The sequence below is a fragment of the Brienomyrus brachyistius genome, chromosome 8, assembly GCF_023856365.1.
Source record: "Brienomyrus brachyistius isolate T26 chromosome 8, BBRACH_0.4, whole genome shotgun sequence".
Taxonomy (NCBI): Eukaryota; Metazoa; Chordata; class Actinopteri; order Osteoglossiformes; family Mormyridae; genus Brienomyrus; species Brienomyrus brachyistius.
Window position 1 is genome coordinate 2740441 of NC_064540.1, and position 22238 is coordinate 2762678.

General features: G+C 43.0%; 2 protein-coding genes across 3 annotated transcripts; both read left to right on the plus strand.

Annotated features, from left to right (window-relative positions):
- The first annotated feature begins 2600 nt into the window (after nt 1-2600).
- On the plus strand, nt 2601-9611 carry bloc1s1 (biogenesis of lysosomal organelles complex-1, subunit 1). Of its 2 annotated transcripts, XM_049024102.1 has the most exons (5): nt 2601-2812; nt 3794-3866; nt 6206-6338; nt 9150-9220; nt 9350-9611. In XM_049024102.1, the coding sequence occupies exons 1-5, from the start codon at nt 2752-2754 to the stop codon at nt 9387-9389; spliced, it is 378 nt and encodes a 125-aa protein (XP_048880059.1). In that variant the 5' UTR covers nt 2601-2751; the 3' UTR covers nt 9390-9611. The 2 variants fall into 2 exon arrangements, with proteins under 2 accessions (XP_048880059.1, XP_048880057.1); XM_049024100.1 differs by having other exon boundaries at nt 2606-2812; nt 9150-9611.
- A 2818-nt stretch (nt 9612-12429) lies between these two features.
- Nucleotides 12430-21515, plus strand: rdh5 (retinol dehydrogenase 5 (11-cis/9-cis)). The gene is made up of 5 exons (XM_049024095.1): nt 12430-12547; nt 16904-17240; nt 17859-18117; nt 18677-18840; nt 20605-21515. The coding sequence occupies exons 2-5, from the start codon at nt 16916-16918 to the stop codon at nt 20823-20825; spliced, it is 969 nt and encodes a 322-aa protein (XP_048880052.1). The 5' UTR covers nt 12430-12547; nt 16904-16915; the 3' UTR covers nt 20826-21515.
- Nucleotides 21516-22238: the final 723 nt, after the last annotated feature.

Here is a 22238-nt window from a genome sequence, read left to right on the forward strand (position 1 = left end):
ATACAGAGCAAAACATCAAAACAAGATAATAATAAATTTGGATAAAACTAGGAATAAAATGGCAATAATAATAACAATGACTGCAAAATAGAAAAAAATAGAGAGGGCAGTATATCAGCAATTGAAAAATGATGTGCAGTGCCAGTGGGCTGATGCAGTGCGTCAGTGTTGGGAACCTCCCTTCAGAATACGCTCGGTCTGGGGATGATGCTTTTCCTCAGTCTCTCCGGTCTGGACTTCCTGGGCTTCAGTGTATGGCAGCATCTACCTGACTGCCGCAGTGAGAAGAGGCTGCTGTTGGGCTGGGATGGACCTTTCATTATTCTCAAAGCTACTCGTAAGTCCCTGCAGCACTGCCTGTGAGGGAAGTACAGCGCTATCAATGAATTGATTAATGGGTGGGTCACTCAAATCTGAGTTGCCCTTCCCCTCTGCCAACACGGCCTTTGTCTGCACTCCCCCCCTGGTCTTCTCCATCTCCCATGTATTTCTCCGGATCTTTAACCGTACATATATCCTCCTCACATAAATCTGATTCCTTAATGCTTCCTTGCCCAGGACTGGGATGTATTCCAGATTCCTGGGTCCTTTATTCATCCATTACCCAATCTCCTACACAGCTAGGTATTACTCCAGGATGGGAAGCGACAGCACTGCGCACTGCACACTGCCCACTGCGCAGCCTGCTACATTATCCAAACAATTTCTAAGTGCCACGACACACTATGTCCATTAGTCCATTATATTCTAATAACCAATTATTTGATTACAGTCCCCCCCCCCACCCCCTGCTCTCTATAGGTGAGAGGTGGCTACAGCAAGCAGCGCAACGACCAACAGATGTGCTGGGGCAGGACTTGAACCAGTAACCTTCTAAGCAGCCACACAGTACTACAATTATAACTTCACATGGAATAATTTTATCATATGGATCAGATATTTTCTCATGCATTTTTCAAGCACTTGAATATTTTTCATGAACAGTCTGAATAATAGGCTGCTATTTGGATTTCATTTGCAAAAAATATTCTTTTGTACCTTAAGTGCCTTATATATTTTTTTCCCAAATAATTTCCATACACTTTTTCCCGAAACTTTGTCTCCTTTGTTTTAAAAAAAAACACCTTTACATGCACCTCAATGACTGATTCTAATGTGTTCATTTTTAATCAATAGCTTACTTCCATAGTTAATATCTGGAGTTTTAAATTTTGATAGGCCCTAAGTGAACTTACAGGCATTTAAGGTATGGTAACCTGCGACTACATCTAAATAACATTTATAATTCGAGAAGAGTGGCTCAGTTCATAATAATGCAGACTGCGGTTATGTTACTTTCATATTTATAATTCATTCAGGAAGCTTGTTTAGAAAATTGGCCGTATTAGGAGGCTGGTTTGGTCACGGATAACACAAGGTCGTGGTGGCACTTATCGCAGTAAATTTTATAGGGAGCGGCAAAGGTGTGGGAAATAGGGGGAACAGGGAGGCAACTATTCCAATATCGACGACCCCCCTCCCCACACACACACACACACACTGTCCTTTCCAAAAGAAGAAATAACTTATTAAAAGTGTGTTCCTTGTCTTTTACAAACCCGCGCGTTACTGAAGTCAATTCGCACGCACATTCCTGTATCAGACTAAATCAGTAAATCATATGGATCAGTTATATTTTAGCTATGTTTAGTTGTGAAACTGTACCTCCCGCTCGAAATGTCAAACTCCTTCCGTCACCACCGGGAAGGGGGTTAAACCATTTGGGGACTGATAACATTTTGCAAAGCTTTCCACTGAGAATTTGAAAGCTGAATTTCTCACGTTACTGAATGGGGTTTGTTTGTGTTTGCAGCTTGATATTTTCTGGTTTGCAGGCTATCGGAAGCCATGAGTTAGAGGTTAAAACCGTGGGGTTAAATGCTGTGTATGAGGGATCGCAAACGGCCTAAAGAATCATCTAAACAACCTTTAGAAAAGAAAAGCTTGTTCATGTTACTTGTGTGGGTTGCTAAACCTAGAGGATTGCTTGTTTGTTTGTTTGTTTACAAATATTTTTACATATTTCAAAATACTTATCAGTCATGCAATTTGAAATATTAATGTTTCATGTAAATGATGCTTGTCAGTGTTTTTTTTTCACAAGCTCACACATTTCAATTCATAAAATGAACTGGGATCTGTAATGGCTAATGTTTTGTTGATTTGTTACTCCAAATTATATGTTCAAACAAACAAAAAAACGAATGTATAAATACCTTAATTAGAATTATATCCATGTTTTAAAAAACTGTATACACATGCCAATAGTTTAAAATTTACCGTTAAAACATCCCAAACCTACAAATACTTCATGTAAATAGGTTTTGCTGGAAACATAAGGTCTTGTCTGCTACCACTGATTAGCACCGTGATTGTCAGTCTTTAAACAGGTGTCATGTTTTCCAGCAAATGAAAATCGAAATCACAGTGTAATAAAAATATAAAATGATAGATGTAGGTATCATAATATTCATATCCATATGAAAAAAATAGGAACTCTAAATAGGAACTTCAAATGAGTTGTGTGAATCCAATACAGAAATTATGTGACTCCTTAAGTGGTGTAATTCATCGGGGATAGAGTGTTTACAGCGCTGCGTGAGACTGGGTTCATCTGAGAGGGCGCTGCAGTGCTTCTGTCGCGGCTTCTATTGTTAGCCGGCTAACTTAACATCTGCTGTGATTTAAGTGGAATTAAATGACAAAGGCAAAATGCTTTCTCGCTTACTAAAAGAACATCAAACCAAGCAAAACGAACGGAAAGAACTGCAAGGTAAACAGTTTTTACATATATCGTTTTTCTATACGAGGCCTAATATTGGTTGAAAGCCCGCCGCTTTCGTGAATACGGATACCGAAGCCAGTTGCTGAATTGTACGGGAATCCACTCGCAGAGCCGTTGTATAATAGCCAAACTGCGAGTCGTTTCCACATCCTTCGGCCCGCCTTCTTACTCCCGTTTTGTGTGATGATTGGTTGATGTGTTGTCAGCTCAGTTTTTTAGTGGTTAATAGGGCTGCCAGTCTTCAATCAGTTTTGTTGCAGGAAGTAACAAGCGCGGTTCCATACGTATATTTGTCTCCATATATATGTCTTTTCTTTACGTTTCATTCTGTTTTTCTTGCGTTTATAACTGTGAAACGTAATTACTCATCAGAGCATGTAATACATGAAAACATACGAACACAGAAAAGCCGTTTTCACTGTAGTAGCTGGTTAGCTGGATCGTTAGCGAGGTGTTTAAAAACACTAAAAAATACCTAGTGCTGTTGCTGTTTTACTGTTTCCAGCAATAAAATCGTTTTAAAACACAAAACATTTGTTTTTTGTTAATTTGTGAGCGCTAAACCATAAATCCATTATAGTGTTTTCCTTCTGGCTCACCGGTTATACAGTATTAAGTTAAAGCCAAATTACCAGTCTTCTGATTATCAATTCCTGATATCCTGATGAAATCAGATTCGTGTAAAAGAAGCACCTAGTATATGAGCACCTATTTGAACAGTGCAGTCAAAATAAATTGTCGCTGCAGATTTATAAATTTATAAGCAATATAAAACTTTTTTTAATAGGGCGTGAATGTAAAGAATTAAAAAGATCAACCTACCCTTTTCACAGCTTATGATCAAAGCTTGATTCAGTTAGGTGCCAAAGAACACTCTATTATCAAGTTGTGAATTTTAAAAACGTAATTTGAGTTCACTGCTGTTGCCCTCCACCCCACCCCACCCCACCCCCCTCGTTCCCAACACAGAGAGACGCAGACGAGATGCAATAGCAGCTGCCACCTGTTTGACCGAGGCGTTGGTGGACCACCTGAATGTTGGGTAAGGTAGCACACTGCACTGTGGTGGCCAGTCCCACATGGTTTACTGCAGAGTCTTTTCTCTGTGTGTGTTTTTTCTTTGACAAAAGCTTTATGTTGCTTTTTTTAACGTCTTCACCTGTGCCTCTTGGTGCCACATCAGACACATAGCAGGAGCAAATCCTGAAACAGCTGTCATTTGTCAAAAACTTGATGATAGTTTAATTGCACTAAACTATTACTGGAGTTTAAAACACATAGACCATCAGAAGGGCATGCATATGCCAGGAATAATGAATACTGGAGCTGCTGGTCAGTTTGCAGCACAAATATCACATTAGTTTAGTCCCTACAAATGTTCCAAAATCTTGTTTTTGTTGCCAAAGTGTGCTTGTATTTGTTTTACTGTTACGATCTAAAAAATGCGAAAAAAAGGTTCTTTGTGGGTGAAGTGGCCTTTCAGCTTGGGGCTGGTGGACTGAGTGATCTGCAAAAGGCTGAGTGATCTCTCATTGTAAATGAGAATACTGAACACATACTTGATAAATGTCAACAAAATATCATCTGCATAATTCTGGGAAGAGTGGCATAGCAGATGTAATTACTCACACTGTTTACACAAGGAGAATGCATAAGCCCCATTGAAATTGTGTAATGATGTAATACTGCATAGACATGGTGGGGGTGGGGTTAATATGACTTGCTATAACAGGGTCCTTGTCTCATAGTTACTGTATGTGTTCAATTTGAATATGTGACAGAATGTAATGTGCTGTCCCACTCCTGTGAGCGAGAATAAACACACTCAGCTGTAGGATGGAATCGGCATCCCAGATGACCTCACTCTGGGGCCTGGAACTGCATTTCATTTATATTTTGGATCTAGCTGATGGTCAAGCGTTGTAGCAGTAGGTCTGCTGAAATCCTGTAGTTTTTGGCCACGACTTGATCTCTGAAGTGGTTCGCAGACAGCTGGCGTCTGTGTTTCAGCAGTGTGTCAGGGTCCCTTCTAATATATGTTTGTCATCAGAAAACATTTCACCGACGAATGCTTATGTTAGCATTTTTATTATAAGGCTTTCTCTCTAGATCACCGTTCTGGGCATTTGGACAGTGTGCGTACACATAATTCACGCAGGTGTATTAAAACAGGTAATCAACACAAGCACGATCAGTAACATTCGTTTACATTTTATGTAGCAGATGCTTTTGTCTAAACTGACACACAGGTGAGAACTTTAGATGAAGGTCAGATGGTGCCGTTGGAGAAATTGGGGTTAGAGGCTTTGAACAAGGGTTCAACCATCTCTGCCAGTCATGGGATTTGAACCAGTGACCTTCTAATTACAGGCAGAAAGTCCTAACCTTTAAAGCCAAGCACCAACTACCCTGAACCTTTCTGCCCATCTGTCTTCCAGCCTCTCATCTAGAAGGAGGTTATTGGGGCAGTGCACAAGGACTGCACCATGTTGTCACATGGTCATGCCGTATGCTGTATAAGAAATGATCTTAATGCAAGATCTTTACGTGTTTCCACCAGCTCCTGTGTTGTGGGTCGTGTGTATGAAATGCTTTTTAAAACAGAAACAGTTATTGCTTATTGATAAGATGAAAAGTTACACAGTATCTAAAATCCAGAACTGGATCTCCCTACCCAGACGTTAGGGGCTGCTGACAATCATCCATCCATCAACTCATTTTCAGTAACTGCCCACGCAGGTATGGTCCTTGTGTAAATAGATCACAAGTGGTCAAATTGCATCAGAATGCGAACATTCTCACCTGCACTTCTGGAAATACCTTCTCAGTCTGTTAAAAGCAGCAAGATGCTCTTTTATAAATGACACTTTTGTTGACGGCTTTCTAAAAATACAGTTCGGCATGATTGTTTAAATGCCCTTGCCTCTCCGCCGCCCTTATTTCAGGACGACCTCACAGCTCCATTACTGGAAGCACTTTGTTGGCTTTATTGATCAGCTGTGTGGCCCGGCAGCGTGCTTAATGATGAGGTCATGTGATTAATACTTAATATCGATTATTTTAACGAGGATCTCACCCAAGATCCTGATCAGCAGTCTGGCTGGCAGTACTGTTGCTGTTTTAATGTCAGGGTTATTTTGACGCTCCTGCTCCAGGTGTATTAATAGCTGAATCACATGAGCCTTGGACTCCCCAGTCTGTGAAAGTTGACATTCTGGCAGGCACATCTGACATGGCTTCTGTCAGTCACGCTTTACGTTTGTGTGTTTGTGAGTGTGGTTTACCTTCTGGCTCCTTGAAACGCTTTACGGCTTCTCCGCCTTTGTAAACGTGTCCGCAGCTGTCGTCACTCGGCACATGTGCGCGTCTTTCCCGCCTCAGGGTGGCCCAGGCCTACGTCAACCAGCGGAAGCTGGACCATGAGGTGAAGACGCTGCAGGTGCAGGCCAGCCAGTTCGCTAAGCAGACGGCGCAGTGGATCAGCATGGTCGAGGGCTTCAACCAGGCCCTCAAGGTAGGCGGCGCCCCTACCGCCGGTCTGCGTCTCTCCACAGGGGCTGATTTTCCATAAGCTTCGGTTTCCAGGTCTTTAGTTTTTAAGTAAGTGCTTAAACATTTTAGTGTTTTTTTTCCCACCTGTAACCAGTTGTCAGTTTGTTGGGGTGGGGATGGTAAATAATTAGTTAAATTAACATACCAGTTCGGATGGCATGAAGCTTCTAGCCAGCTTAAGGCAGTGGAAGTTATTGCCATTATTATTATTATTATTATTATTATTATTATTATTATTAATAATAATAATAATAATAATAATAATAATAATAATAATTTGTGAACAATAATAATGATCTGCGATGGGCTGGCCCCCATCCTCAGTTGTTCCCTGCCTCGTGCCCATTGCTTCCGGGATAGGCTCCGGACCCCCCGCGACCCAGTAGGATAAGCGGGTTGGAAAATGGATGGATGGATGGATAATAATGATCAATTAATTTGTAAAACCCCATAGCCAAGATAAACCATTTAAGAAACGTGTGATTTCTTGCGGTATTTTCACTGTAGGTCATAAGCTATGACTAACACCAAGACTACTTGGATAAGCTTAAGCACCTGTGGCAGCAGCTTAATCGGTTAACGTGGGATTAGCTGCCTTGGATGATCCTGCTCTTTTTTTTTTTTTTTACCACAACGATCAGTTGACTGGAGCCGATGTGTAACAGGCGCTTCTTTGTTGGGCGTGTAGCTCATGCCGTTATGAAAGGGCTCGAGAGTGAGCAGGCTGCTGGTGATATAGTGGTGAGTAGTTCCTTGGAACCTTCATAGAAATGTGGCCACGCCCCTTTAGATCAAACGGGGGCAGAGTGCCGGTGAACCAGACTCTCCGGTGTCTCTGGGCCCCCACGGACCCTGACTCACAAGCCCCGCTTGGTTTTCTACACCCTGGGAGGCAGAGACCGCCCACTTGCCCTGGGTCTGGATGGTACCAGGGGAATTTCCTCACTCTGTTTCACTAGAACTGGAACCAAACCTAATATTCACATTCAGAAGGAATATAACACTCTATGTGCCATAAACGTGCGGTATTTTTATAACATATTTAAAATAGCTTTATATCAAGCAAGTAATCTGGAAAATCCCTCAAATTATATATATTTGTTATTTATGTGTGTTACATGTATATGTCAGGTTACATTGCAACTTCTACTTTAAATGTATTTTAAATGTGCATTGTCTGGTTTAATGCAGGCTGATTTAAGTCTAAATGTAAAGAAGGCTAGTTGTTTGCACATCAATTCTGTTCAGGGTCATGGGGGGGGTACTCCCTGGATGGGGTTCATCATAGCTTAACCAAATGGCAGCGGGTAGCATAGTGGTTGAAGCTATATACTCCAAATCCATCGGCCTACAAATCTTAAGGCTATCGATTTGGGTCCCAGCAGGCCTGCAGTTGTTGTCTAGCACATTGCTGTTTAAATCACGGTCCTCAAGGTCCGAGCTCCTGCTGATTTCCCAGCCCTCCTTTACCTGTGAGCCAGATGTGAAGCCTCCAGCCAATCAGAATCAGTAATTATTAAAGTAACTGCCTGGGAGAACTGAAAACAAGGGCTGGATTTGGAATTGAAGGCCAGATTTTAAGAGCCCTGGTCTAGACGGAGAACCTTAACCTGTATTGCTGCAGCGAGATATATAGGCCATGAATGTGAGCTGACAGGCTGAATTCTGCCGGTCGGTTTTGTACTCGTTGGGATATTAAAAAGCGGCATAGAGTCTGCCCTCCGGCGGCAGGTGACAGACCCCGCAGATTCCTCGGCGTAACCCCATCCTCGCCATCGCCTTTGTTGTGGCCATTTCCCGGCAGATGTGAGCCACACCGGACAGCACCTGTCACAGCTGCTTTTAAAAGCGCCTTCGCTGTTGAATGGGGTGGGGGGATGTGGGCACGGAGCGTGACTCTGAGTCATGGTGACACAGTAAAGGCTGAGGGATGGTTAGGCTGCCCACCAGCCTGCATGTCTCTGTCACTGACCATGAGCTCAGTTTGCTGTGCTGTATCAATTACTACAGACAAATGAATCACCGCGGTCTGAGCACATCGGATATTTTTATGATGTATTCTCAGCATTTACAGGCTTATTTTCGTACAAAAAGTATCCCATGGAAATTTAAGACCGTAAAGGAAATCTCTGAATGGCACCTGTGCACCTTACTGGTCTACAATGTGGAAACGTCTCTTTATCGCCCTCTAGTGTTCCATCCGCAGTATGGATACAGTGCAACTTTAACTTTTTTTTTTTGACGAACAGAGGAAGTCCAGTTGCAGTTACGTTCACAAGTACCCTGCTTTAGATGTCAACTAGCATCTCTGTGTAGTGGTGTGCAAAATGAGGCACCGGAGGCCACAGTGGATAGGATTGTCTTGCCTGGTTTAATCCAGTGGGAACTTCTACAACAATCTGTGGAATTCAGGATGAACCAGTTAGCGATGGGAAGTCTCCTGTAATCCCACCAGACTTTTTATCCCAGTTCTACCAGTAAGCGAATTTAATTCTATATGAATGTAGGGTTAGGCAGCCCTTTTCCTGAAGTGCAGGTACCCAGCAGGTTTTCCACCTTACCTGGTCTTTGATGAACCACACACCTGATCTCAGGCAGATAGTAACTCAGCAGGTATGATAGAAAACCTGCCGGATACTGGCACTCCAGGATCAGGTTTGCCTACCCCTGGATTAGAGTAATGGAGGGTGCATACCCTGAGAAGGGAAAATCCATTAGGCTTGTTGGTGGTGTCTGGATGCTAAACTTGCTTCTCTACATCTGTGTTGTACAGGAGATTGGAGACGTGGAGAACTGGGCGCGCAGCATCGAGATGGACATGCGCACCATCGCCACAGCATTAGAGTACGTGCACAAGGGACATCTACAGGCTGCCTCCTCTTAGCCCCGCCCAACTCTACTGATAGGCTGACACAGCGGGGGGCGTGGCCAGGGCCTTGGCTGACAGCTTGTGTTTGATTACTCTCTCTCCAGGATGTTGTGCCACTATGAACGCCTGTGCACTGGGACATGAATGGCCTTTTGGTTCTGTGGTAGGTTGTTGTGATGTAGGAGGGCTGCCAATAAGCTTACTCCTGTGTGGGAAAAACTAGCTGCCCCCCCATGCTATGATAACCCAGGCTTTAAGCCAGAATGGGGTTTTTCCATGGATGATCTGGGGAGGAGCTGAATGAATGTATGGACTATGTACCGTCCTTGAAAATAAAAAGCATTAAAGTTTTTGTAAGAAAAAAAAGTATTTTTTTCTAATAATTGCAATATACAGATTCTTAAAATAGCTGAACATAGTTATATTTTCTTAAAATCACTTTTGTTTTGTTTGCAATTTTGTACATTAAACTTTCTTTTTCTCCATGGGGGGGTAATATTTTTGCTATAGCACATTTCTTGGACATAGCTCCAAAAATATTAAAATGAAAATAATTTGTATGTTACAAAAATAAGTAATGGAAGGGCTCATCTCAATAGACCCAGTGGTACAATCCCCACCTTTTAAAAAATAAATAATAAACATATATTACGGTTTTTTTTAATTGCTCAAACACTATACAAAACACTCCTTTCTTAGAACAAAACTGCGAATTGCTGAAATTCATTTATTGAATCTATCACTCATTCGGAACAGCTTTAAATAATGTTAATTTAGTTGGACACAATTTGAAGATCACGAGTCACCCTTTATGGAAAATTCTGAAAACATTTTCATTCAGCAAAGTACACCGGTGGAGGTGATGGATAACAACGAGCAATTGCAGCCTATTCCAGGAAGCACAATGCGTAAGGCAGAGGACACCCAGTTTATTGATATTTCGGAAATCATATGTATATATTATTTACTTGCTTAACTTCTTGCGGCGATTCCGCGGACGGAAACCGAGAATCATTTGCCCTATAAAGCCCAATTAAAACCAACACTTCTTGACATTATCATGTTCCAAGTGTATTGCATGACTTTCTATCAAGTTATGACTTGTATTTTAAGGAACAATTTAAATATCCATTCCATAACAGTTGGATTTATTTAATAACAGGTCAAATGCTAGCTCAAGCACCAAAATTTATCACGTGATGTAAGTTGTTATGGGTGCTTAATGCTGCATGTTTACATGTGTATTTTGCACACGTGATGTAATAATAATTAGGGTTATAAAACTGCTCTGATAGCGTTGCTCTCCTGGAAAATCCCTATCTGGGTTGTACGTAACCATGAAAAGTAGATAGGATGTGAGATTTCGCGTTTTGGGTTTGCTCTAGTTTATTTTGATATTTTTACCTGGAAGACAAAGAGCTTTTGGAAAATACACGAGATGCTGAGTACTTTTTGTATCGCGCTTCACTGCCTTCATAGGCCTGTAGTAACGAGACCCATTCCCCTTCTGTCACATGTCTAGCAGCGTGAGGTTCTTAACTCTGATTCACATTGCAATTTTAACATTGAAGCCCACAGTCGTAATCCAACTATCTTAGTTGGTTTTATCTAAAAATAGAAATAACTACCGCGATAAATGTTTATTGTGCATGTTTACTTTAATTCAAGTTAAGATTTCCTACTTGCAACTAATTAAAGTCTAACGTACGTAGATTGCTGCCAACCATATACTTTATACTATGCATTGGAACTTTTAAAAGAACGCGGGAGTATTTTAAAAGGCCATTTCAGGACCAAGTTGCCTGTGTAACAGGTTGTTATTTTACTTTTAATTTATAATTATACAAGATTCTGTTTTCCTTTTTCTGTTTAACCTGATGGGTACAATATCCCTTAAACTTCCCATGATGCTCTTGTCCTGCATCGCCCCCCCCCCTCTGTCTTTTCCCCTTTATAAGTGTCCCGACCTCATTTCCTGTTCCCTTTGGTGTATTGCACACGCGGGAAGAGGTGAGGATCTAGTGGCAGGGTCCCCCGAGTTAATAAATCAATTGTATAATTATGCCCCGTATATTATATTTGATTTATCATAAGTAGGAGATAGAAAAAATGTCTATACATAAGTATATACATTGTTTTACTTTGTGCGGAGAGAGCGAGAGGGCCAGAACCTATTAAGTTTACCCCTTTCCCTATTGTTCCCTACAGATATGTTTTCATTTGTATTAGATTAACATTATTTTTTGTATCATTTCCCATTTATGTTCAGTGCACGTTTTTCCTGTGGCGCGCCGGCGGCCCTTTGGTGTATTGCACACGCGGGAAGAGAGAGAGCGAGAGGGCCAGATCATATGAAGTTTACCCCTTTCCCTATTGTTCCCAACAGATTCATTAAAAAATATCGGGAAAGACAACGGCGTCTGTAATATCCCTTCCTCCTGCACCCCCCACACACCTGAAAACACCATAAAACACAACGCAGAGTATAGGCAGGGACTGACCGGTTACACTTGCATGCAGGCACACTGAACTTGTATGGGGAACTTGTAGCGGTTGGATGGCTGTCTGTCTATAGCTGTTTGCCTGTACCGAGCTGTTTTATTAACCTCCATGCACATACACACAAGCTTGTTTGATTATGCATGTCTGCATGGTCTGGATTTACCCAATACTAATGAAAGCACAAAAAATACGACGATCGGCAGGCAGCCATCCCACCGCAAATTGACAGCTGACACCCGCAAAAGTTGCGCAATGTACCGGAAATCTGTCCTATGCATATTCAGCGGTGCTAAGAAGTTTTATCGCCGCAACCTCGCCACGAATTTTACCACCGCTCTCTAGCCCTGGTCAGCAAAAGTTGCCCCACCTTCCTCCGGTCGATAAAATGTATACGGTATTACCGTAATACCAGCCAAGCACTGACCAGCCCCGACCTCGGGATGCCCCTCATTTGCTCGCCTGAAATTAATATCCCAATGGTGGGATATCTGGGTAGGTGAGACCAAGAAATGCATGGGTTTTCAGCCATGCCAATATCTGGAAAATTGAAATGATTCCGAATGAATGAATACGTTTCATTTTTGACTCTGCACGCGACTCAGCCACTTGTTTTGGTTATCAAACTGCCCCTCCTTTACGCACGCAAGCGCACACTGCGGATTATAAATAACAGATTTGTCTTGCATAGCTATAGACAGTCAGACAGTGAGGCTGCAGAAACACATCTAGAGTCGGGGGAATCCTGAAGAAAGGGGAGATCAAGGTGGATTTCATCTGAAACAGTGAAGAAAAAGACAAAGGTATGTTTTTAAAATAATTGTCAAGGTTTAGACGGAAGTGTGCTGTTTAGTTGCCATGAGCAGGACTGCTGTTTTCAAATTTTCTTAGTTATTATTTTTCATTCCGTTTTTGTGTTTTCAGTTTAGATGCATATAATATTAGTTTTGTTTTCTGAAAATGGTTAGTTTCCGTTTTTTGTAAACTCAGTTTTAGCCTTCAGTCTTGCGGTGACAGCTCTAAGGTAGGTAGGATATATATATCAGTGTGAAACATTCAGGTTGCAAATTCATAAGTGTGACGTCACCTTTCAGACTCACGCGAGAAATCTTACGACAAAACCGTGTTATTCCATTATAAACTTAAAATTATCAGCACCAAAAACATTTGGATAGTTCGCAAGCCCTACAAACTATTTACAGGATAATAAAGCTGTTAGTTACATTTAAATGCATGTGCAGATTAGTCTAATTGAAAATTAAACGCCAGCCAGCTGACGGAAGTTGCCAGCCCTGCAAACAGCAGTTAGAAAGGCGGTATGTTTTGTGTTTTAAGCTAGACAACATAATTTTTTTTTTTGACAATTAGTGGTATTCGAAGGCTTCATATGCATGACTGTTGTTTAGAACAGCTGTGTGTGTGTGAGACCGGGAGAAGAGATGTGCATCTTCAGGAATCCCTGTTATTCTCAGTCCGGATGAGAGTAATCCACACACAGAGTTACTATCGTGTACTGTCAGCATGTCTGTACACGTCCCTTACTCAACAAAAAAGAAACACCGACTTGTAGCGCCGATCTTGTCTCATTCCTCCAAAAACAGGAGAAATTATAACCAGTGATGCTGCGCTGATTTTATTTGCCCGTAGTCGATTCATCAATTTATGAGGTTCCACATGTGATATGTCTGCAAAGACCAACAAGTATTACTGGTTCTAAATCATTAGGAAATAATATAGGCCTAATGCATATGAAAATATTACATTTATTTAACGTGCATTTTAATTATATTTTCGTTTTTGTCTTTCATTATATGCATATGTCTATATGTTAAATTGTTAACATGTTAAGGAAAATTTATATTCCTTTACCTATGCGATTTGTTACCGGAACCTGCTGGAATAGCACGAAGAATGGCGAAGAATTTCAGAAGAATAGTTTCCGTTATTGGTTTTGGGGAAAACTGAAATTCGTTCGGGTCCATCCGAGAAACCATAATCAATCCCTAGCACTCACTGGAAGAGATGCTGACTACTTTACTACCTTACTAACTTTTTGGACATTTCCTTGATTATCCCACGTTACTCACGTCTTCAGCAACGCGCCTTATTTATTCCATTTTATGGGCGATCGCTATAAAAACCCTGAGTACCGAGGAGCTGCTCAGTGCTGCCCCCTGTCTTCTCACTCGGACTCATGGCTGTTTCGCTATATCGATGACAGACATTTAACGACTGTCTTCACTTTCCAAAAAACACTCTTGTGCTTCTTATTCACGTTTTAGAAGTTACCAATGGGTACCAATAGAGTATACAATATAAAATAATGGTAGAATGACCCTTCAGTATTATCACGTTTGTAATTATGTTAACATGCACTGCATAACTGCGTAATCAATTCCTTGAAGAAGTCTAACCCTGTGATTGACTGCAAGTCATCCGTAAACATCTGTAAAAATTAACAGAGGTCAGTTCCTGTGAAAATGGAGATTTAGCAGACAGTTTTACCCAAAGCATCATGCAGATGAGGATCAGAAAGCAGTGTCCACCACCCCCCCCCCCCCCCCCGCCCCTCCCATGACTACAGCAGTTGGTTAATCAATGGCCCAGTGTTGATAAGATTATTCTGTCCGCCGTGAAATTGAACCTGCAACCTTCAGGCGAGGGTAACCCTTGGTCCCATTTCCTGCTATGCTGTGCAAAACGGGAGTCAGTGGGTCCTCACGAGTGTCTTCAGATAATTAGAGGACAGCATTAACTAATTGTTTATGTGTATTGTTTGCAGTTATTGACAAGTACTGAAGCCTTAGAACTTGTGTTTGCCATTCATGTTCATTTGTGTTTTTGCTCTCTCTATTTTTTAGTTTTAAGATAAGATAAGAAAAAACTTTATTTATCCCGAGGGAAATTCTTTTGTCCTTTACATGCTCAGTGCAACAATAGGAATAAAGGTAAGGTAAAGAAAAATAATAGTGCAGAATAACTATGAGTAATACTTTGTATTATAACTATATAAATACTCATAAATACTCATACTCTGTACAAAGTAAAAAAAAAAAAAAACTATAACTAAGCTATAACAAATATAATAAAATAACAGATTATTAGTGCACGTGGTAATGGAAAGTGTCTTAGTGTAGTGCCTCGAATAATTGAGATAGCAGCATGTGATGATGGGATAGAACAAACATTCAATACCAAACAGTTGTGTAATATTGCACAATCCAAATAAGGATTAATGACAGTTCTGAAAAAATCACCTACAGAATGAAGAAGAGTTATACAGTCTTATTGCCACAGGTAGAAAGGATTTCCTGTGTCGTTCGGTTCTGCATTTGGAGGCAATTAGTCTTTTGCTGTGGGAGCTCTGATGACCCATCATGGCAGCGTGCATGGGGTGGGAGGGGTTGTCCATGATTCTGAGAAGCTTTTTCAGCATTCTCCTCTCAGACGCCTCCGCCAGGTTCTCCAGTCTGACCCCCAGGATGTCTTTTATGTCTTCCGGGTATAGAAGATGGATGGATGGATGGATGTATGTATTGTGGGCATGTGAGGGGCAGAGCCCTGCACTCGATTGCATGCTTATAATTTTAGATGCTAGTAATAGGTTTTGGGACCCAAGAAGCTTATGGCTTTAGAACTAATGCTTTTGAATTTTCCTGGAAACAATGACCCTCTGTAACATTCCATCTAAGCCCCAGGGTTCTGTTGTGTTTCATAAGAGACTAATCCTAGCATATCTCACGGGCTTTCTTTAACGTTTGTCACCATCGGACCACTGCTGCCGTAACCATGGCTGCGTATAATGAGGACATTGATTAAGACATCGTATCTAATTTTACTGGATATTGCAAAGAACGTTTTTAGTGATTAGGGAAGATGAGCGGATTTTCCCACGAGAGTCAAAAGACAGAAACAATGTTGCAATTAACTTCTGTTGGAGAATATCTTCAGACATTCAGCCATTCTCAGAGTCGTTGTTGATGAATGGCGGAGATTTGTCAGCAGCTTCACGCGTCGAATTTAACCTGATTAAGAAAAGCGTCATGAACCAAAATAAGAGCTGTGAATGTTATACGGTATTATAAGGCAGAGTGGATGAGGGTGGCCCCACGGGGGGGGGGGGGGGGGGATGGGCAACAAAATAGGGGTTTTACACAAGACAAAAGTAAATGGTCCGCGGGCAAGCAGACGAAAGGTCATGGAAAATAAGACAAAGACCCCAAAGTGAGAGTAGAACGGGGCCTCGAAGCGTTAAAGACAACAATATAAAAACGCCACAGGCACAGCTCTGCCTGAGCAGGAAGTAATGCTGGGTAGTTATGTTTTGTAAGAGCAGTGTTAAGGCCGCAGCTGCTATGCTGTCTGCTGAGAATCCTCACAGATAATTATTCGTATCTTACAACAGTCCCCAATGTTTAAAACCTACTTATAATACCTACTAACTAAAAGATTCGATGGAAGTTTGGGTGTTTCTCTCATTCATTCTAGGTCAGCTGGATATATCTATCTTATCCTGGTCACCATTGGAGTCCATCCTAGACAAATTTACCCCAGTACAGAGCACTGAACACCCCCCATTAAGCACTTTACGACACCAATTCACTTAATCGTGTGTTTTCAGACTGGCAGTCCAAAGGAAACTCACCCAACACAGAGAGGACATGCATCCTTGCACACAGACAATGGATGCCATTCTAACTGCCAAAAATGGCGATGTAAAGTGACAGCGATACACGCAGAGCTTTCATTATGCTGCCCAGGGTCATGAACGCACAGCATATTCACTGAACCGAGGGCTCCATCGTGTGGTCATGTGTGGTATTGCGGCCTCATCCTGGGGACACCACTATATAGAAGAAAAGTACATATACAAAATTGTGGTTAATTGTCTTAGCAGAGCTCATGGAACACATCTGGAATATGTGTAGCTGACCCATTTAATTATAGTCTGAAGTACAATATTACATAAAAAAAACAAAAAATACTCTGGGGCAGTGGGAAAAAAATGGCCGACCTCGTGCTCTGATCCGTATGCCTGTCTGTCGGTCTGTCTGTGTTATGGACCCATCCCAGGCAGACAGAAATACAGTTTTTGTCCTGTCATAGCCACACTGTATACATTCCTGATATATGTTGACACATTATGAGTCGGGAAACAGCATCCGGACGGCATGGAGGACGCCTGGACGTTGGGGCTGGCAGCCGTCCTGGTCGCCTGGGTGGGGCTCTGGCTGTGGAGAGACCGCCTGCTGATCTCGGACGTCGAGCAGAGGCACGTCTTCGTCACCGGCTGCGACTCGGGCTTCGGGAGCCTGCTGTGCAAGCGGCTGGAGCGCCGCGGTTTCCGCGTGCTGGCCGGCTGCCTGACGGAGGCGGGGGCCCGCGAGCTGCGCCGGGCCACCGGGCCCAACCTCAGGACCTGCCTGCTGGACGTGACGGACAGCGAGTCGGTGCTGCGCGCGGCGGACTGGGCCAAGGGGGAGGTCGGGGACAAAGGTGAGGGGACAGCACAGGTATGACTAATGGGGCCAGTCTGTCCAGGCAAAATGACTCGGTCCAGTTTCCTGCTCATGACTCCTACAGCAGCCGTCCTACTAGGACTTGAACCACTAACATTTCGGTCAATGTCCTTCACCTCTGTCTCTGGCAGTAGATTTATATCAGCAAGAGATACGAATAAAATAATACAAGATAGCATAAAATACTACAAATGCCTGAGTGGTACTGTGTATATTTAAAATGATATAACATAAGGTTTTATCTTCTAATGACTAAATATATCTAAGGACCAAGTGTATTTTATAGTGTATTTTATAGCCCCCACCTCAGCCGGGGGCTGGTTAATGCATAGGCTAATTTAGCCTGTGGTCTAGGGCCCCTGCAAAATCAGTGCCCCCTCTGGGGAAAAATCGAATGATTAAACTTATTAAATCTAGCCGATCAAACCAGCAGGTAAGATAATCAGCCGCATCCCTCACCCACCCCCCCCCCTTTTATTTCTCCCTCACTGTTATTGCCTACAAACGATATCCCATAGTGTGTAGCACAGAAATATCCTGATTGACCCCACAAGCTATTGGTGAGTGGGACTCAACCACAGGCTTGGTCTCGCAGGGCTGTGGGGCCTGGTTAACAACGCGGGCCGCTCCATCCCCATGGGCCCCACAGAGTGGATGCAGGTGGAGGACTTCCAAAGCACACTGCGCGTCAACATGATGGGTGTCATCGAGGTGACGCTGGCCTTTCTGCCGCTGGTGAAGTGTGCCCGCGGCCGCCTGGTCAACGTGGCCTCCGTCCTGGGCAGGGTAGGCGCCAACGGCGGCGGATACTGCATGTCCAAGTTCGCGGTGGAGTGCTTCTCCGATTGCCTCAGGTTATTTACATCCCCATTCAAGACATTATTCATCATAATTTCTGTGTTTGTTTGTCGGTTTCTTACCTGTTTGTGTGCGTGTTTGTCGCCCTGAGGGTAGCTTCCGGGCTAAATTTCCCCAGAAAACCTGACCTTGCAGATACATCATACATACATAAAGGAAATTTCATATTTTGAAACAACACAAAGACTTGATCTGCAGTCGCCTCTTGCATGTTTTCACTTCCATGCTCTTAGGCTCAGTTAAAGTGAGTATCGGTATCTGTTATGGTCCGATCCGGCTTAAGAGTGACAGGTAAACAAGCTCGGGTGTAAGTGTGTGTCTGGTATGCATCCTTAAAATTAACAGGGGATGAATTTCCTCTTTTACTCTATTGACCTTTTGGGTTCTTCTGTTGAGCAGCGATGTTATATTTCTGATATAGCCAAAAGGCAGGCTTTGGTCTGTTTTCTTGAAGACGTTTATGCTCTTCAGTTTGAATTACCTACTAATATAGATGAAATTAAATACCAGTGGTAGATTGGTCAGTTTGGAAAATCCAGATCTTACTTTTCCCAGGCGGGACATGCACTACTTTGGTGTCAAGGTGTGTATCATTGAGCCGGGGTTCTTCAAGACGGCCATAACCAGCCTGGAGCCCCTGGAACGGGAACTGCAGCGCCTGTGGGGTCAGCTGAGCCCCGAGGTGCGCGAGAGCTACGGGGAAAAGTACTTCGACAATTGTGAGTGTCCGTATCCCTTCGATGGAGCTCCTTCCCCAAACTCTGGATGGAGAATTAGTTTGATAGCAGTTGCATTTGCTCACTTACCTGCAGCTTTTTTAAATCTAAAGATCATCCATCATCCATGACCACTTCTCCAGAGCAGGGTCATGTTTTGGCTGATCCCTGTCCTTTGAAAGCAGAAGCCATGATGCAGGGGACATTTTATCAGCCCATATTAGCTAGTGTAATTTTCTCTGCTGTGCTCTGTCCATAAGCATCTTCATCCATCGGCTCATCCCACACAATTTGTCACAAAGTGCTGCTGGATTTCCTTTCTCCTAGCAGCCCTCTGGGCTCTCTGGATGCACACTCATTCCCGCTTACTAAGATTGGACGGTATCCTGAGTGACAGGCTACCTAACCAATGACCAGGCCAAGTACAACCAAGCATACAATAATCAGCAGTTGTACTCATTTTATGTGCAGGCTGCAATGTGTTTTTATGCAGAATGGTGGCAGTATATCCTACTTCAAGTCAATAAAATATATTTATCTGTCTATACCAGTTACAGTCTACCGTCTGTATCATCACAGTTAACACATTCCTACATAGAGTCACACACTGTGAGTAGTTCTAGAGACAGAATTTCACATGACCATATGTCTTTGGATTACAGGAAGTAAACTCATCAGACCCTGTGGATAACCTGTAAATTCCATACACAGAGCTGAAGCCAAGAATCAAATCCACAACCCTGGAGTGCTGAGGCTATAATGTTCATCACTATGCTACCCACCTATGCCACTATGCTTCCAGGAGTACTTAAGGTTAAGTGCCTTTCTCACGCTACAGAAGCGGCACCTCTTGAGGTTTGAACTAATGACCTTACGTCATGGCATCGTAACCTGAAGGTTGTTGGGTCCAGTCCCAGGAGGATCCCTTGCTGTAGTTCCCTTAAGTAAAGCACTCCACCTGAATTCATCCACTAAAAATATCCAGCTGTATAAAAGAGTATGGAGCCATTTTGGATTTAAAAAAGTTAAAAATAACAAAATAATGATATTTTATGAAAAATGCAAAACTTTCATGCTTACAGTATCTGCAGTCTTCCAGTTCACAGTAACCCTGTACTGTAAGTGGTCTCAACCTATAATTCCAGGCTAACACACTTGTGTAGTTTAGCTACACAGGGCCACCAGCTTTTGGTAGTTACTCACCTCCAGCTGGGGTTTAGTCCAAGAGGCAGAGCTGGGTCAGGATCCCTGTCGCTGCTTTTCGATGGACTGTGCTGTCAGTGCTGCCACTCTGGCTTCTATGCGGTGCATGTCTTAGCTCCCCCAACCCCCAGCCTACCAGCCTGCTCCATATTCAGGTGCATTGTAATGCACAGGCTTACCTGGGCTGAAACCAAGGGGCTTCTGCTGAACAGGGTGTGTGTGTGTGTGTGTGTGTGTGTGTGTGTGTGTGTCTGCATGTCTTGAGCTGGTTTTTGCTGATTTGATTCTGTCTCTCCTCCCGTAGCCCAAATGGATGCATTTGGCTAATCGGTGTCTCTAAATTGCCCGCAACGTATAACCGTGTCTGTACCCTATGGTGGCTGGAATCTCACCCAGGGTGTCCCTCCGCCCTTTGCCTCATGCCCTGTGCTCCCCAGGATAAGCTCCAGGCCACCCCCTGACCAGTATAAGCGATTAGAAGATGGATAGATGTACTCTTCTTTAACCATACTTTCTGCTTTTCCCACATCTCGCCACCTGGCCCTGAAACGAACACATCTCTAGACATCAAGCTTCAGCGACTGATCATGAACAACGTGTGTGACCCGGACCTGAGCAAGGTGACGGACTGCATGGAGCACGCGCTGATGGCGCGCTACCCCCGCACCCGCTACAGCGCCGGCTGGGACGCCAAGCTGGTCTGGATCCCACTCTCCTACACCCCCACCTTTGTCCTTGACTCCGTGCTCAAAATGATGATGCCCCGTCCAGCTCACAGTGTTTAAGGACGCGAATTAAAGCCGGGCACACACCAAGCCCACAGCAAAAAAAAATCGCGCCGTCCAAGGCAGACATAGGACATACTATCATGACTAAAGGTGACGGCTGACATACAGACCAATCAGAGAGCTCAGTTTCACCAACTAGCTGTGCCTTTCAGCATGCTGAATCAGCCAACACTGGGCCCTACAGGGAGTCACTGCCTCTCACTGACAGCTCAACAGCTTTCGACGGCCAAAAATCCTAACCAGAGACTAACCAGAGACATATAAAGATTGTGAAACTGCATTGAATACAGTTCTGTAACATTACGAAGACCCATGAGTGAAATCCACACTATTGTGAATTATATTCTTATCATCATTATTATTGTTGCGTATTTCTGAATTGCAGTGGTGTCATGTAAATGTCAAAATGTTTCACTGTGCCATCTGTGTAGTTCTTCCAACTTTGCTCTCCATTGAGCACATACACACACACGGACATAAGCAGCCAAGGGCGTTTGTGGTTACGTTCTATGCCTTTAAAACCCAAGCACTGTTTCCAGTGAGACTCATCGTTTGTTGAGTACAAATCCATTAATATCAGACCTTGCTTGTAAGAGCATAACTGAACCCCTCTTCAAATTCTATAAATGTCACATTTCCATTATGACATCCTTGTTTACTTTCCTAGAATAAAATGTTGTGTCCATCCATTCTGTGTTTAAATGAGTTAAAGCAAACGCGTGTTCTACACAAGGTCTTGTATCTCAGACACTGAAGTAATAAAAAAACTAGGTTTGCAAATCATAAGTTAACCACTAGTAGTGCTAATCAGCATTGAAATGGAAAAAAGGGTTAGTTTGCTTTTACCTGTGCAGAGTAGTGCGTAGGGTCATGAGTTAAAGGAATCTCAGAGAACTTCAGAGAGAGTGAACATAACTTATCTTGTGGGCAGTGGCGGCTTAAAGCTTAGGGAAGTGCCCTTGTAATGGAAATATTGCAGGTTTGAATCCCCGACCAGCAAGGTACCATCCCCAAGCACTGCTCCCCAGGAGCTGAATTAGCTGCCTCCTGCTATGTTGTGACATTACATATGGGTTAAATGCAGAGGACACGTTTTACTGTGGTGTGTCATCACTAAATTCTAATCTGGCATTTTCAGATCCCTTTGTCCACCAAAAGATCAGTATCTTACGAAATTCTGAAAATCAATGACCAAAGTCAGTAAGAACAAGCCTACAGGGTACAGCCATCTAACGGAACAACAGGACTACATCTGAGAGCCTCGACACCTACCTTGGTGCTTTTGATATCCATGTTGTTGCCTTACTACCACACAAGCTGTGTGGAGATTGCATTCATGGGAGGTTAGCCAGCACCAAACATTTGCTCGCGAACATGTAAATTACTCCACCCATTCCCTCGAATAGCCCA